Source organism: Bufo bufo, chromosome 2 (genome assembly GCF_905171765.1).
Source record: "Bufo bufo chromosome 2, aBufBuf1.1, whole genome shotgun sequence".
In the NCBI taxonomy this organism is placed as follows: domain Eukaryota; kingdom Metazoa; phylum Chordata; class Amphibia; order Anura; family Bufonidae; genus Bufo; species Bufo bufo.
The window spans coordinates 162,467,340-162,481,470 of NC_053390.1; the positions used below are offsets into that span (position 1 = coordinate 162,467,340).

The 14,131-nt window shown below is 49.0% G+C and overlaps 2 protein-coding genes across 3 annotated transcripts in view; one reads left to right on the top strand and one right to left on the bottom strand.

Annotated features, from left to right (window-relative positions):
- Positions 1-12,502, bottom strand: part of TMEM232 (transmembrane protein 232) — a 286,864-nt gene extending 274,362 nt beyond the window's left edge. The window contains exon 1 of one of the 2 annotated variants that reach the window (XM_040420202.1): positions 12,367-12,502. The gene's annotated coding sequence lies outside the window, so the exon portion shown is untranslated. The remainder of the gene's footprint in view (positions 1-12,366) is intronic. The other variant, XM_040420203.1, reaches the window with a different exon arrangement.
- Positions 12,503-12,677: 175 nt separating this feature from the next.
- SLC25A46 (solute carrier family 25 member 46) overlaps positions 12,678-14,131 on the top strand; it is a 68,988-nt gene continuing 67,534 nt past the window's right edge. The window contains exon 1 of the mRNA XM_040421612.1: positions 12,678-13,049. Coding sequence (XP_040277546.1) covers positions 12,791-13,049 — 259 coding nt within the window. The 5' untranslated portion in view covers positions 12,678-12,790. The remainder of the gene's footprint in view (positions 13,050-14,131) is intronic.

Sequence of the window (14,131 nt, forward strand, 5' to 3'; positions counted from 1 at the left end):
TATGCACCAAAGAATGGTGACTTATCATAAGATTCCTGACGACGGTTGTTCAAAGCAAACTCAGCCAGAGGGAGAAACAAACACCAATCCTCCTGGTTCTCTGCCACAAAACAGCGCAAATATGTCTCCAGATTCTGATTGACACGTTCAGTCTGACCATTCGACTGCGGGTGAAAAGCAGAAGAGAAGGACAGCCGAACCCCCAGGTGAGAACAGAAAGCCTTCCAGAATCTGGACACAAACTACGTGCCTCTATCGGAAACAATATCAGAGGGAATGCCATGCAATTTAACAATGTGGTCGACAAAAGCTTGCGCCAACGTTTTAGCATTTGGTAAACCAGGGAAGGGTACGAAATGAGCCATCTTGCTAAAACGGTCCACCACCACCAGGATCACCGACTTCCCTGAGGAACGAGGAAGATCCGTGATAAAGTCCATGGACAGGTGTGTCCAAGGACGGGAAGGTATGGGTAACGGGAGAAGGGGACCTGAAGGGGACCTTAGCGCGAGCGCACGTCTCACAAGCAGCCACAAAACCCTCCACCGACTTACGAAGAGGCGGCCACCAAAATCTCAGAGCAATGAGATCTACCGTGGCTCTACTCCCGGGGTGACCAGCAAGAACAGTATCATGATGCTCCTTGAAGAGTTTGTGACGTAACTCAGGAGGCACAAACAACTTCCCAGAAGGACAACGGGCAGGTGCCTCAGTCTGGGCAGCCTGGACCTCGGCCTCCAAATCAGAATACAGAGCAGAAACAACTACCCCCTCCGCCAAAATGGGACCCGGGTCCTCAGAGTTTCCTCCTCCCGGAAAACAGCGAGAGAGAGCATCAGCCTTCACATTTTTGATCCCAGGGCGGAATGTAACGACAAAATTGAATCTGGAGAAGAACAGAGACCATCTGGCCTGTCTCAGATTCAAACGCTTGGCCGACTCCAAGTACGCCAGATTCTTATGGTCGGTGAAAACGGTGATAGGGTGCCTGCCCCCCTCCAACCAATGGCGCCATTCCTCGAAAGCCAACTTGATGGCCAACAACTCCCTATCTCCCACATCATAGTTTTTCTCTGCCGGGGAGAGTTTTTTAGAGAAAAAGGCACAGGGTCGCCATTTGGCAGGAGAAGGGGCCTGGGACAAAACCGCACCCACCTCGGAAGCATCCACCTCAACAATAAAAGGTAAGGAAACATCGGGATGCACCAAGATGGGAGCAGACGCAAAACTCTCTTTAATCTTAGAAAAAGCTGCAAGCGCCTCCTCCGACCAAGAGGAAAAATCTGCCCCCTTTTTTGTCATGTCAGTGAGGGGTTTGACAACAGAGGAATAATTCAAAATGAACTTTCTGTAATAGTTTGCAAAACCCAGAAAGCGCATCAAAGCCTTCTGATTCTCGGGAAGCTCCCACTTAAGCACAGCACGGACCTTCTCCGGATCCATGCGAAAACCAGAAGCAGAGAGGAGAAAACCCAGAAATTGAATCTCCGATACCATAAAAACACATTTCTCCAGCTTGGCGTACAATTTATTTTCCCGCAGAATCCGCAGAACCTGAAAAAGATGATCCTGATGGGTCTGAACATCAGGGGAAAAAATCAAAATATCATCAAGATACACCAATACAAATTTCCCCATTAAATGGTAGAAAATACTGTTAACAAAATGCTGAAAGACGGCCGGAGAATTCATCAGGCCGAAAGGCATAACGAGATTCTCGAAATGACCGTTAGGGTCCATTCACACGTCCGTTTTTTATTTTCTGATCTGTTCCGTTTTTTCAGGAACAGATCTGGACCAGATCTGGACCCATTCATTTTCAATGGGTCCTGGAAAAAATCAGACATTGAGCTGTCCGTTTTTTTCCAGGACCCATTGAAAATGAATGGGTCCAGATCTGGTCCAGATCTGTTCCTGAAAAAACGGAACAGATCAGGAAAGAAAAAACGGACGTGTGAATAGACCCTTAGGGGTATTAAAGGCCGTTTTCCATTCATCCCCCTCTCTGACCCTGACCAGGTTGTATGCGCCTCTCAAATCCAATTTGGAAAAAACCTTGGCCCCAACAATTTGGTTGAAGAGGTCCGGGATCAGAGGAAGGGGATAGGGATCGCGAATAGTGATACGGTTCAGCTCCCTAAAATCTAGGCAAGGTCTCAGAGAGCCATCTTTTTTTTTAACAAAAAAAAAAACAGCGGCAACAGGTGATTTTGAGGGACGAATATTCCCCTTATCGAGACTCTCAGAGATATAGGTTCGCATTGCGATTCTTTCCGGTTGTGAGAGATTGTAGAGGCGTGCTTTTGGCAGCTTGGCGCCGGGAATGAGGTTAATGGGACAGTCAAACTCCCGGTGAGGAGGTAGCTCCTGAACACCGCTCTCGGAAAACACGTCCGAGAAATCAGAGAGAAATGATGGCACAGTTTTAGTAGACACCTCTGCAAAAGTCGCTGTGAGACAATTCTCTCTACAAAACTCACTCCACTCATTTATTTGCCTTCCTTGCCAATCAATAGTGAGGTTATGTCTAGTGAGCCAGGGTAACCCCAAAACTAGAGGAGAAGGCAATCCGTTAAGGACAAAACAAGATATATCCTCCACATGAGTGTCACCTACAGCTAACCGGACATTGTGAACAATGCCCTTCAGGGATCTCTGTGAGAGTGGAGCAGAGTCAATAGCAAAAACAGGTATATCCTTCTCCAATGTGCAAACCTGAAAACCATGCATGGCTACAAATTGAGTGTCAATATGATTGACGGCCGCTCCAATATCGACAAAAATTTCACAAGAAATGACTTTGCTCTCTAGCGCCACCTTGGCAGAAAGGAGAAAACGGGAACTGCAGGTCAGAGGAAAAGCATCAATTCCTACATCAACTTTGCCCAAAGTAGCAGATGAAGCAGAGTTTGATGATTTACCTTTTTGAGGTTTTTCTCTTATTATCACTCTTAGTACGGTTCATGAATTTCCTAGACGGACAAACATTTGCCAAATGACCTATGCCCCCACAACAAAAACACACCATTCTCTGAGGATTAAATCCTGCTTTATCAGGGGCAAGTCGACCTAGCTGCATGGGCTCCTCCTCAGAGGGGACCGAGACAGGATGAGGCCCCTGCTCACTGAATGAGTCCACACCACTGCCCCTAGACTGACAATGGCTGGACAGAGAGGTCTCGTTTCTTTCTCTTAGACGCCTGTCAAGGCATACCGCCAATGACATGGCAGACTCTAAGGACGTTGGTCTCTCATGGAAAGCAAACGCATCTTTCAATCTCTCTGAGAGACCATGACAGAACTGACTCCGGAGTGCAGCATCATTCCAACCTGAATCAGCTGCCCATCTCCGAAATTCAGAACAATAAAGCTCCGCAGACAGTTTGTTCTGGCATAAAAAACGTAAGTTAGATTCAGCCAGAGCAACACGATCCGGGTCATCATATATCTGCCCCAGGGCCACAAAAAATCTTTCCACGGATCGAAGGGAGGGATCCCCCGATGGCAGCGAAAAAGCCCAAGTCTGAGCATTACCCCTGAGCAGGGAGATGACAATCCTCACCCTCTGCTCCTCATCACCAGAGGAATGGGGACACAAGCAAAAATGGAGTTTGCATGCCTCTCTGAAGCGAACAAAATTCTCACTGCCCCCGGAGAACGTTTCCGGAAGTGAGACCTTTGGCTCGCGACAGACTCCATGGGACGGAGCAGAGCCCAATGAAGCTGAGTCATAGATTGACGGAGATCCGCTACCTCCAAAGAAAGACCCTGCATGCGGTCAACCAGGTTAGAAAGCGGATCCATGTCAAAAAGGACGGTTTAGGTGGATTATAATGTCACGGCTGTATGTGAGCAACAAGAGCATACACAGTGAATTAGCTACTGACCGGACCCAAACTAGGGATGATAAAGGGTGACCCCTGTCAGACCCTAAAAGCTCTCCCTATGCTGCTAAGCACATGTCCAGATCCAGATGGTGGATCGAGACATGCCCGCGTACCTAAGGCTGATGACCACTGTAACCCCTACAATAGTGGAAGGGGCACGGCCACCGGTGCCCTGCTCAGAATATGGATGGAACCGGGGTCGCCTCGGATCCAGTCAGCAAACAAACAGAAACACACAATGTCTGCACACTCAACTGAAGGAGCTGCAGCAGCAGTGAAAACAGATCCAAAGTCAGCAGACAATATCCGAAGTACTTGCTTCAGCAGAACTCAGGTCCATTGAAAGATCTCACACAAGTGAAGATACTCAAGCGAGAGATACAGCTCAAATGAAAAGTATAATCCACACCCTACAAAGGAGGAGGGGTGATTTAAAGGCAGAGAAATCAAACATAGGAGGAACAGCTGGGAGGAAGGAAACAGAAAGTAAAGACCTCAACACAGGGGCGGAGAAACAGAGCAGAGAGAACTCCTCCAAGCTCTAGTAGTGACATCATCACAGGGGTGGAGAAACAGAGCTGTGAGAACGTCTCAAAGCTCTGGTAGTGACACCCCGGCCCAGATGGTGGAGAAGATTGTTCTGGACCGCTTTCTGAGGGCCTTGCCGGGTGAGATACAGCAGTGGGTAGGACATAGGGACCCAGCTGATGCCAATGCTCTGGTGGGAATGATGGAGAGGTACTGGGCTACCCAAGCTCTCAGGAAGAAGGGCCCTCAATCCCCGGCTGACCCCAAGGCCCATGGTTCCCACAAGTTCCCGGCCCGGTGCAACTCCCCATACCAGGGTGATATCCCAGGGGAGGAGGAAGGGGGAGGCTCCCACCTGTTCGTCCTGCCAGGAACCCGGCCATATCGCGGCCAATTGTCCCCACAACCCCGGCACCTAGGCGCCACAAAAATGCTGGACCGCATCCTGCGGTGGTTTTATTGGGCAGGGGTATGCAGTGAAGTTCAACGATATTGTGAGCCGTGTCCCAAATGCCAATTCCATGCTCCTATGGCACATTTACGGAGTCCGCTGGTACCTCTACCCATCATCGAGGTCCCGTTTGAAAGGATTGCCATGGACTTGGTAGGACCATTGGTTAAGTCCGCCCGGGGGCATCAGCATATACTGGTATTGATGGACTACGCTACCCGTTGTCCTAAAGACGTCCCACTGCGGCACAGATCGGTGAAGCTCATCGCTAAGGAGCTATTTGCCATTTTTTGCCGAGTGGGTCTACCCAAAGAGATCCTTACCGATCAGGGTACCCCTTTCATGTCCAAAGTCACCAAAAAACTGTGAAAGCTCTTCAACATAAAACAATTATGCACGTCAGTATACCATCCTCAGACAGACGGGTTAGTAGAAAGGTTTAATAAAACCTTAAAGGGGTTATCCGAGTTATATAAATGTATTCTAAGAGCTATTATATTACTATATTAAACACTTTTCTAAATCACTTACTTTATTTATTTTGCGCTGTTTCGCCACTGATAATTTGGGTCATGTGACCCCCCGACATCATCAACCCTGCTCAGGCAGTGACGTATCGTTTACAAGCTTCTCCCTGCTTGAGGGAGTGGCCCGGCTCTGTAAACGAGACGTCAGAGCCTTTGGTGCTCGCCCCTCTCTCGCTCTCCTCACACAGCCTCGGCTTTTGTAAGCGATTGCGCATGCGTGATCCTTACCAGAGCCGTGGTGATAGATTTATTCGGCAGCAGGGTATGTGTTTGGCTCCTTCCCTCACTTCCATGGGCCAGTTTACCCGTTCTCCTCCTGCGTCTGGGGATCGTTATTAGAGCCCTGGCCCCCACAACAAGTACACAATACACTCCTGATACCACCCCCAGGACACAAAAATATTCATGAGGGAGAGCTCAGGCATTGTTGTTACACGCTCCCTCAGCATGTACTTCAGCATGTAAACACAGCAATGACAGAACCATGAAAAGGTGTAAGTATGGGTTTTTCTCTTAAGAAATCAAGCTTAACCAATGTATATGTAAGTCCTGATGAGTTTTGTGAGGTTTTAATTTTTTCCCCTATAACTCGGATAACCCCTTTAAAGAGTATGCAGAAAAAGGTGGTGAACAAGGATGGGAGGGACTGGGATGTTATGTTACCTTATTTAATGTTTGCAATCCGTGAGGTGCCACAGGCTTCTACTGGGTTTTCTCCCTTTGAATTGGTCTATAGCTGACAGGGGCCTGCTGGACATCGCAAAGGAGACGTGGGAAGAGGAACCCACCCCCCACAAAAGTGTTATAGACCACATCGCCAGTATCCAGGACAGGGTGGTGGCCGTTATGCCCTTCATCAAGGAGCATATGGAGGCTGCTCAAAAGGCTCAAAGTCGGGACTATAACAGGTCAGCGACAGTAAGGACCTTTAAACCCGGTGACCGGGTTTTGGTTCTAGTTCCTACTGTGGAGAGTAAATTTCTAGCCAGGTACTAGAGAAGGTGGGGGAAGTAAACTACAGGGTACATCAGCCCGGCAGGAGGAAGGCCGAGCAGACGTACCATGTCAATTTACTGGAAGCATGAAAGGACAGAGAGAATCTGCTTGCAGAGAGGTCTCCAGCTAATCTCCCTTATGTACTATCCCCTCAAGCTACGGTCAAGCCTGCGGCGGTGGACGTGGAGGTGACGATTGTGGATACCCTCACAAAAGGACAACGACAAGAGGCTAGGGAATTTGTAGCCAGCAATACAGACATGTTCTCGGAGTTACCCGGGTACACGTCCGTAATCAAGCATGACATCGTCACCGAGCCACGGGTGAAAGTTCGGTTAAGACCATACCGAGTCCCTGAGGCTCGTCGACATGCCATTGCAGAGGAGGTACGGAAAATGCTACAGTTGGGAGTCATAGAGGAGTCCAAAAGTGAATGGGCCTGTCCCACTATTCTGGTTCCCAAACCAGATGGGACGTTGCGATTCTGCAACGACTTTAGGAAGTTGAATGAAGTATCCAAATTGATGCCTATCCCATGCCGCGTGTAGATGAGCTTATTGAGAGACTGGGAGGAGCCCGGTATTTCACTACGCTCGATCTCACCAAGGGATATTGGCAAGTACCCCTGACGGACCGTTTTAAAGCGAAGACAGCCTTCATCACTCCTGAGGGTCTTTTTCACTATTTGTACAATGATGATAGAAATTCCAGCACCTGCAATCTTTAAGTGATGGTTTCTTTATTTCCAGTAGTGGACAATACAACATCAATAGCACAAATCTTCACATATCCATTTACAGTCAACGCGTTTCGAACAAGTGAATGTTCTTACTCATGACTGGCGCCAGCTATAGAGGATATTCAGACTGGCCCCCTAAATGTATGTTTCTTCCTACATTAGTGTACCAGCTGTTGTTTTACATTGTGGTCACTAGATGGCGATCAATCATAACATATCTATGAAGCAAAACTCACAAGGTACTGATTTTTGTCACTGAATAAGCAAATACTATAGTTCTACTCCAGATGGAAGAAAACTGTCTCTCTATTGCCCCATACAGACAGCTTCCCTGTAAGCCAACGTCTGACCTATTGAAATGCAGGGTACTAGCTGGGGGGGGGGGGGGGCATTCAAGCAAGAGAAAAAAAGACTTATCTGTCCTTTATACTTTCAGTCTTTTTATGATCCACTCCTGATTTTGCATCAGGAAACCTGACTGAGGGGCCGGACCCTTAAACAATTTACTTATAACGTGCTGATTTATGAGGTTTTTTTGGGGGGAGGGGCAAATCTGATAAAGAGACCATGATTTCTATTATACAGGGTCTTTTCAAAAAATTTGCATATTGTGATAAAGTTCATTATTTTCTGTAATGTACGGATAAACATTAGACTTTCATATATTTTAGATTCATTACACACAACTGAAGTAGTTCAAGCCTTTTCTTGTTTTAATATTGATGATTTTGGCATACAGCTCATGAAAACCCAAAATTCCTATCTCCAAAAATTAGCATATTTCATCCGACCAATAAAAGAAAAGTGTTTTTATTACAAAAAAAAGTCAACCTTCAAATAATTAAGTTCAGTTATGCACTCAATACTTGGTCGGGAATCCTTTTGCAGAAATGACTGCTTCAATGCGGCGTGGCATGGAGGCAATCAGCCTGTGGCACTGCTGAGGTGTTATGGAGGCCCAGGATGCTTCGATAGCGGCCTTAAGCTCATCCAGAGTGTTGGGTCTTGCGTCTCTCAACTTTCTCTTCCCAATATCCCACAGATTCTCTATGGGGTTCAGGTCAGGAGAGTTGGCAGGCCAATTGAGCACAGTAATACCATGGTCAGTAAACCATTTACCAGTGGTTTTGGCACTGTGAGCAGGTGCCAGGTCGTGCTGAAAAATGAAATCTTCATCTCCATAAAGCTTTTCAGCAGATGGAAGCATGAAGTGCTCCAAAATCTCCTGATAGCTAGCTGCATTGACCCTGCCCTTGATAAAACACAGTGGACCAACACCAGCAGCTGACATGGCACCCCAGACCATCATTGACTGTGGGTACTTGACACTGGACTTCAGGCATTTTGGCATTTCCCTCTCCCCAGTCTTCCTCCAGACTCTGGCACCTTGATTTCCGAATGACATGCAAAATTTGTGATAAACAATAACGGCGGAGCTACTCATTACTGAGTTCATGTTTGGAAGTTGGATTTCTGTTTTGGGGCGGTTTAGTTTTTTTTTGGGAGGTCTGGTCCTAAACTTTTGATCAGCTGAAAAACAGCCTGTTTCAGTTTATTCGTTGTTTTCATTAAATTGAATGCTCAAAAAATGTTTTGTCTCACTCCCATTTCTTCTTGTTGCATGTTGAAGCTCTACTTGGAACCTTGTTAAGATCCAGCCATGCTAAATATGATATTTAGCCATTTTTCAAGTGGTCTTAAACTTTTGATCAGGACTGTATCTATTTCCTCAAGAACTATATATTGGAGTGCTAGCTCTAAGAACTGATGTTACCTAAAAGTTGGAAAGTAAAGGAAATGTGCTTTTATTTCTATTTTGCACGGCTGCTAAGAACTAGCTCTGCCCTCATCTCATTGGTTTTCTTTAACATGTGTTTTGCTGCCATCTAGTGGAATGTTTAAGATTGACAGTAAGGTTTAAAAAATCCACCAGTTTTAGTTTCGCTGCATTTAGGCCTCTTTCACACGAACCGCATTTGGGGATCCGCAATACGCGGGCGCAATTCCGTGGGCATTCCGCATCACGGATGCGGACCCATTCACTTAAATCAGGCATGTCCAAACTGCGGCCCTCCAGTTGTTGCAAAACTACAACTCCCAGCATGCCCTAATAGCTGTAAGCTATTCAGGCATGTTGGGAGTTGTAGTTTTGGAACAGCTGGAGGGCCGAAGTTTGGACATGCCTGACTTAAATGGTGCAGAACGGAAGCACAGAACGGAACCCTACGGAAGCACTACGGAGTGCTTCCGTGGGGTTTCGTCCCGTACTTCCGTTCCGCAAAAAGATAGAACATGTCCTATCTTTTTGCGGAACGGGCGGATCGTGAATTCATTAAAGTGAATGGGTCCGCGATCCGCTGCGGCTGCCCCACGGTTGGTGTTCGTGCATTGCGGCCCGCAATTTGCCACGGGGCACACACGTTCGTGTGCAAGAGCCCTTACACTGAGAGTGAATTGCATCACTTCCTCATAACACTATGTTTTGGGATTGTGGGGCAAGATTGAAGGATTATTCCAGTATTTTAGTACTGATTAATTTTTAATACAGATTGCTATTAATATGTGATCAGTGGGAGTCCGGCACCCAGCATCCCCGCAGATCAGCTGTTCCCTAGTAGCTCCAACGGCAGAATTACACTTAAGTGAATGTGAGCAGCAGTGCGGTGACCTGCCCGTCTGCTACACAGTGGATGGTGTACTTCTAGTGATGACCTTCTGTGCCGGAGCTACTCGCAAAGAGCTGATTGGTGGGGGTGGTGGATCTCCATGGGTCAGATATTGATGGCCTATCCTGAGTGCAGGCTATCAGCAGCAAAATGCTAGGCGACCCCTTCCAAGGGAATCTGCCATTGGCCTCCCTATCTGTTTGCATAGACACATTGCTGTGGTCCGTCTGATTAAAATACAGTTTTTCCTTTGTTGATCCGAGGCTACGTTCCTGAGCTGCCCAGACAGATTTTGGTGTATGTTAAAGGAAAGAATGGTGCACCATGCATATCGGGAGTAGTGATGACCAGTTCGCAGTGTTCGCCGACGAACACATGCGATCTGCCATCTATATCCCCAAGCCCGGCGATGCAGAGGTAAGTCCTTACCAGTGCCTGCGCCGCGAGCCGCTCTGAAACACATGCGGTCACCGGGAGCAGACAGTTCCGAGAACAGCCCGCATGTGTTTCAGAGCGGCTCGCGGCGCAGGCACAGGTAAAGACTTACCACTGCATCACCGGGCTTGGGGATAAAGATGCGAACACTGCGAACTGGCCATCACTAATCGGGAGCACCATCCCGACAGCAGCAGGATGTAGGGTACAGAAGGAGGTGGGGTGTAGTACCCCCAGACCTGGGGGGTACTACTATTGTGTTCTTAAATTGCTACATTTGTATATGTAATGTTATGTATTTTGCATGTGCCATGTTATTTTATCCAGCAGGGAAGGTAATGGCCGGCTGTAACAGAGTTACCCACCCTATTCTTACCCTCTTGGTAGGAGAGGGCTGGTCTACAGTACAGAGATAGAGAGCCTGCGGAGTGCTAGGAGGAGAGGGGACGAGAGAGGTGCTATCCTGAGGGGGTTGGGAAGTAGCTCGTAGAGCACCCACTCCCAAGAACCATATCGAAGTTCAGGATCTAGATATCCCTCTCCTGCCAGGATGACAGCTAAGGACAGCCTCAAGTGAAGACTTGAGACTCCAGACAGCTGAGTTATTGGCAAGATACAGCTCTAAAGACACTGCTGCAAGGTGAGGGACTACAGCCAAGCCACCCATCACCAAACAACCACTAGGCCAGCATCATCTAAATGCAGAACTGCAGCCACCCAACCTGCCACTATACTCCCTCAGCTGGTGCCACAGAGGAATTGCACTAAAGCCTGCTGCTACTGTATGTATTTTCAAGTTATGCTTTGCACTTAGTAAAGACTTGTTACATGAATCTCTGGCCTCCTTCTTCAGTACTATAATTTCCACTTTGAAGCACACAGCAGCTCTCACATTCCCCTCCACCAACCGAGCACGGGTGACGCACCTGGATGCGTTACAATAAATGTGGAAAAGTACATATAATTTCCACTGTACCGATCCCCAGGGAGCAACAGCCTGAGGAAGTACACCGTGACACAACACTTCATCAGGGCCACTACCACTCCCATCCTCTGCACCGGCTTCTTCGGGGGCTCGCTGTCAGAAGAGGGGGGATCAGTAGGATGAGTATATGTAAGTTCTGTTATCTTTATTACAGCGGCACAGACATTTTTTTCTTGCGCTGGAACACTTTTTACTATTAGCGCAAAAATCACCTGATTACATTTAAAGGTCTAAATTGAACCAAATAATGAAAACATATAAAAGCTGAGGTCTAATATACAGGCAGGAACCAGAGGTGCGCAGAGGGACAAAAAGAGGGACAGGGAGACTTGGGTCAAAAAGAGGGACCGCCCCTCCAGACGAGCGACACTTGGGAGGCCTGTCACCCGTGTATGTGGATGTGGGGGTCAATCACTGTTTACAGCGCTGTATGTCAGGAGGACCATGTAGCGTACAGCACGGCTACACTTCTAGGCCAGAGTGAGAGCCTCAAAGACGGGAAGGACAGCGCGCTGCACCGAAAACTTCTAATAAAAGTGTGATTTATTACAATAAAAAGAAATAAAATGAACAGCAGTGGTCCGTCCACCGCCTTCTTCAGGCCAGACAAGACGCGTTTCAGTGGCGGTCTGCCGCCTTCCTCAGGCCAGACAAGACGGGTTTCAGTGGCGGTCTGCCGCCTTCCTCAGGCCAGACAAGACGCGTTTCAGTGGCGGTCTGTCGCCTTCCTCCGGCCAGACAAGACGCGTTTCAGTGGCGGTCTGTCGCCTTCCTCCGGCCAGACAAGACGCGTTTCAGTGGCGGTCCACCGCCTTCTTCAGGCCAGACAAGAAGCGTTTCAGTGGCGGTCTGCCGCCTTCCTCAGGCCACACACGCCATCAGAGGAACTTCGCTCTACACTAGGGCTGTCCCTGGCTTTGCACATCACCCTCCGGTGTTCACCATTACAGGGACCCAACCATGCAGCCATAATGGCGTTACACTAGGGAGCGCCCCCTACTGTTTCTCTTTTCCACAGACTGCTATGTGGCACATATGACATAAGTATCTGGCAGGGCTGTGCTTGGCTGAACCTTCTTCGGTATCCCACTTTATATGTCAAATCCCAGGATGACATCATTGCTGCATTTTACAGTTTACACAGATACTGACCGTATCGTGTGAGGTCACCACCGCACCGCACCGCACCGCTTATGACGTCACAGGGCTAACATTGCGCCCTCCATCACTCACCGCGTGCGCCGCTTCTGTCTCGTATCTAAGGACGCATTAACTTTTTCCTGTTTAGCAACTGTCCCGCCCCTTCCCAGCCCACCCAATCCAAGGCCAAGGCTCTGTACACACCCCCACGTGTGCGTGTGACACGCCTACCTGTCAAAGTGCAAAAGTCCTACTCCAGTGAGAAGAGACTATTGGCTGAGGAGCGCACTACAAGTCCCGCCATGCCTTGCTGTCGCGTGACGTCATCGTTCCCCGGGACGCCTTCTTCCTGCTTAGTTCTGGGGAGGCTGAGCGCTTGTCTTCGTGACGTCACGCCGTCCAGTCACCCGGGCTGCTTGTGTAGAAGTGAGGGATCATGCAGCCCCGTCGGCCCGAGGGTTTCGATGGCCTGGGATATAGGGGATCTGCCTGGGGCCGCGGAGACGAGGCCCCCCCGCCTTACCAGCACAGCTTCCCGGCAAGGTCATTCAGCTCTTCCGGGGATCTGTCACAACACTGGGTGACCACCCCGCCCGACATCCCGGGGAGCCGTAACCTGCACTGGGGAGAGAAGACGCCGCAGTATGGAGGAGATGGAAACCAGGCGCCCCCCAGCCTGGGGGAGGAGAGCGGGGGTGAGAGAGCGCCGCATGCCCCATCACCCATCGTGTCTGCACAGCGCCGCCCATAGGCCAGGCACAGTGCTCCATCCTCCAGTCCTACGGCCATGGTCACCACCTGTGTCCCTGCGCATTGGGGGTCATTTATTGGGGGGGATAGTTCCTTTTCCACCAGCTGTGCGACAGTATTTAGTAACAAATCTACTAACCCTTATTCCTGGAAGCAGGTGGCATGTTCTCTCCTGCTGCACGGGCGCCTTAGGTTCCCCTCATTTATGATGAGTCTTATCCCTTGTTATAAATGAACCAAATCTTAAGGACGGTGTAAAAAGCAGTACTCGGGGTACTTTCACACTTGCGGCAGTCAGTTCGGTCGCCGGATCCGTCAAAACATATTTTCACGTTTTGCTGGAACACTCTGGTCCGAATCCGGCATTAATGCATGTCAACGGGCGAGTGTTCCGGAATTGTGGACGGAGATAAAACCGCAGCACGCTGCGGTATTATCTCCGTCCTGAACAGTCAAAAAGACTGAACTGAAGACATCCTGAACGGATTTCTCTCCATTCAGAATGCATGGGGATAAAACTGATCAGTTCTTTTCCGGTATTGAGCCCCTAGGACGGAACTCAGCGCCGGAAAAGAATACCGCTAGTGTGAAAGTGCCCTAAGTAAACCATTGGCTGCAGCGACGCCTGAGACCATAATCGTACCCAGCCAGCAGGACCGGAGAGGCGGGGTGCAGGTGAGTATGATCATTTCTGTAGGCGATGCAGGCCTTGGGCCCCTCAGTTAAAGGGTTTGTCTGGTTTCAGAGCTGAACCCGGACATACCCTTATTTTCACCCAGGCAGCCCCCCTGACCTCAGCAGTTCATGCTCCGATGCTCTCCTACGCGCTGCGCTAAATCGCGCAGGGCAAAGGCTCTTTTGTTTTCAATAACACACTGCCGGGTGGCATCTTCCGCCCGTCAGTGTGTTCGGTGACGTCACCAGCTCTGATGGACTGGTTTTAGCGCTGCCCTAGCCCATCAGCGCCGGTAACGTCACCGGGCTTCCTGGCAGCCCCATGGAGAGCCCTGCTTCGTCACCGGATTTC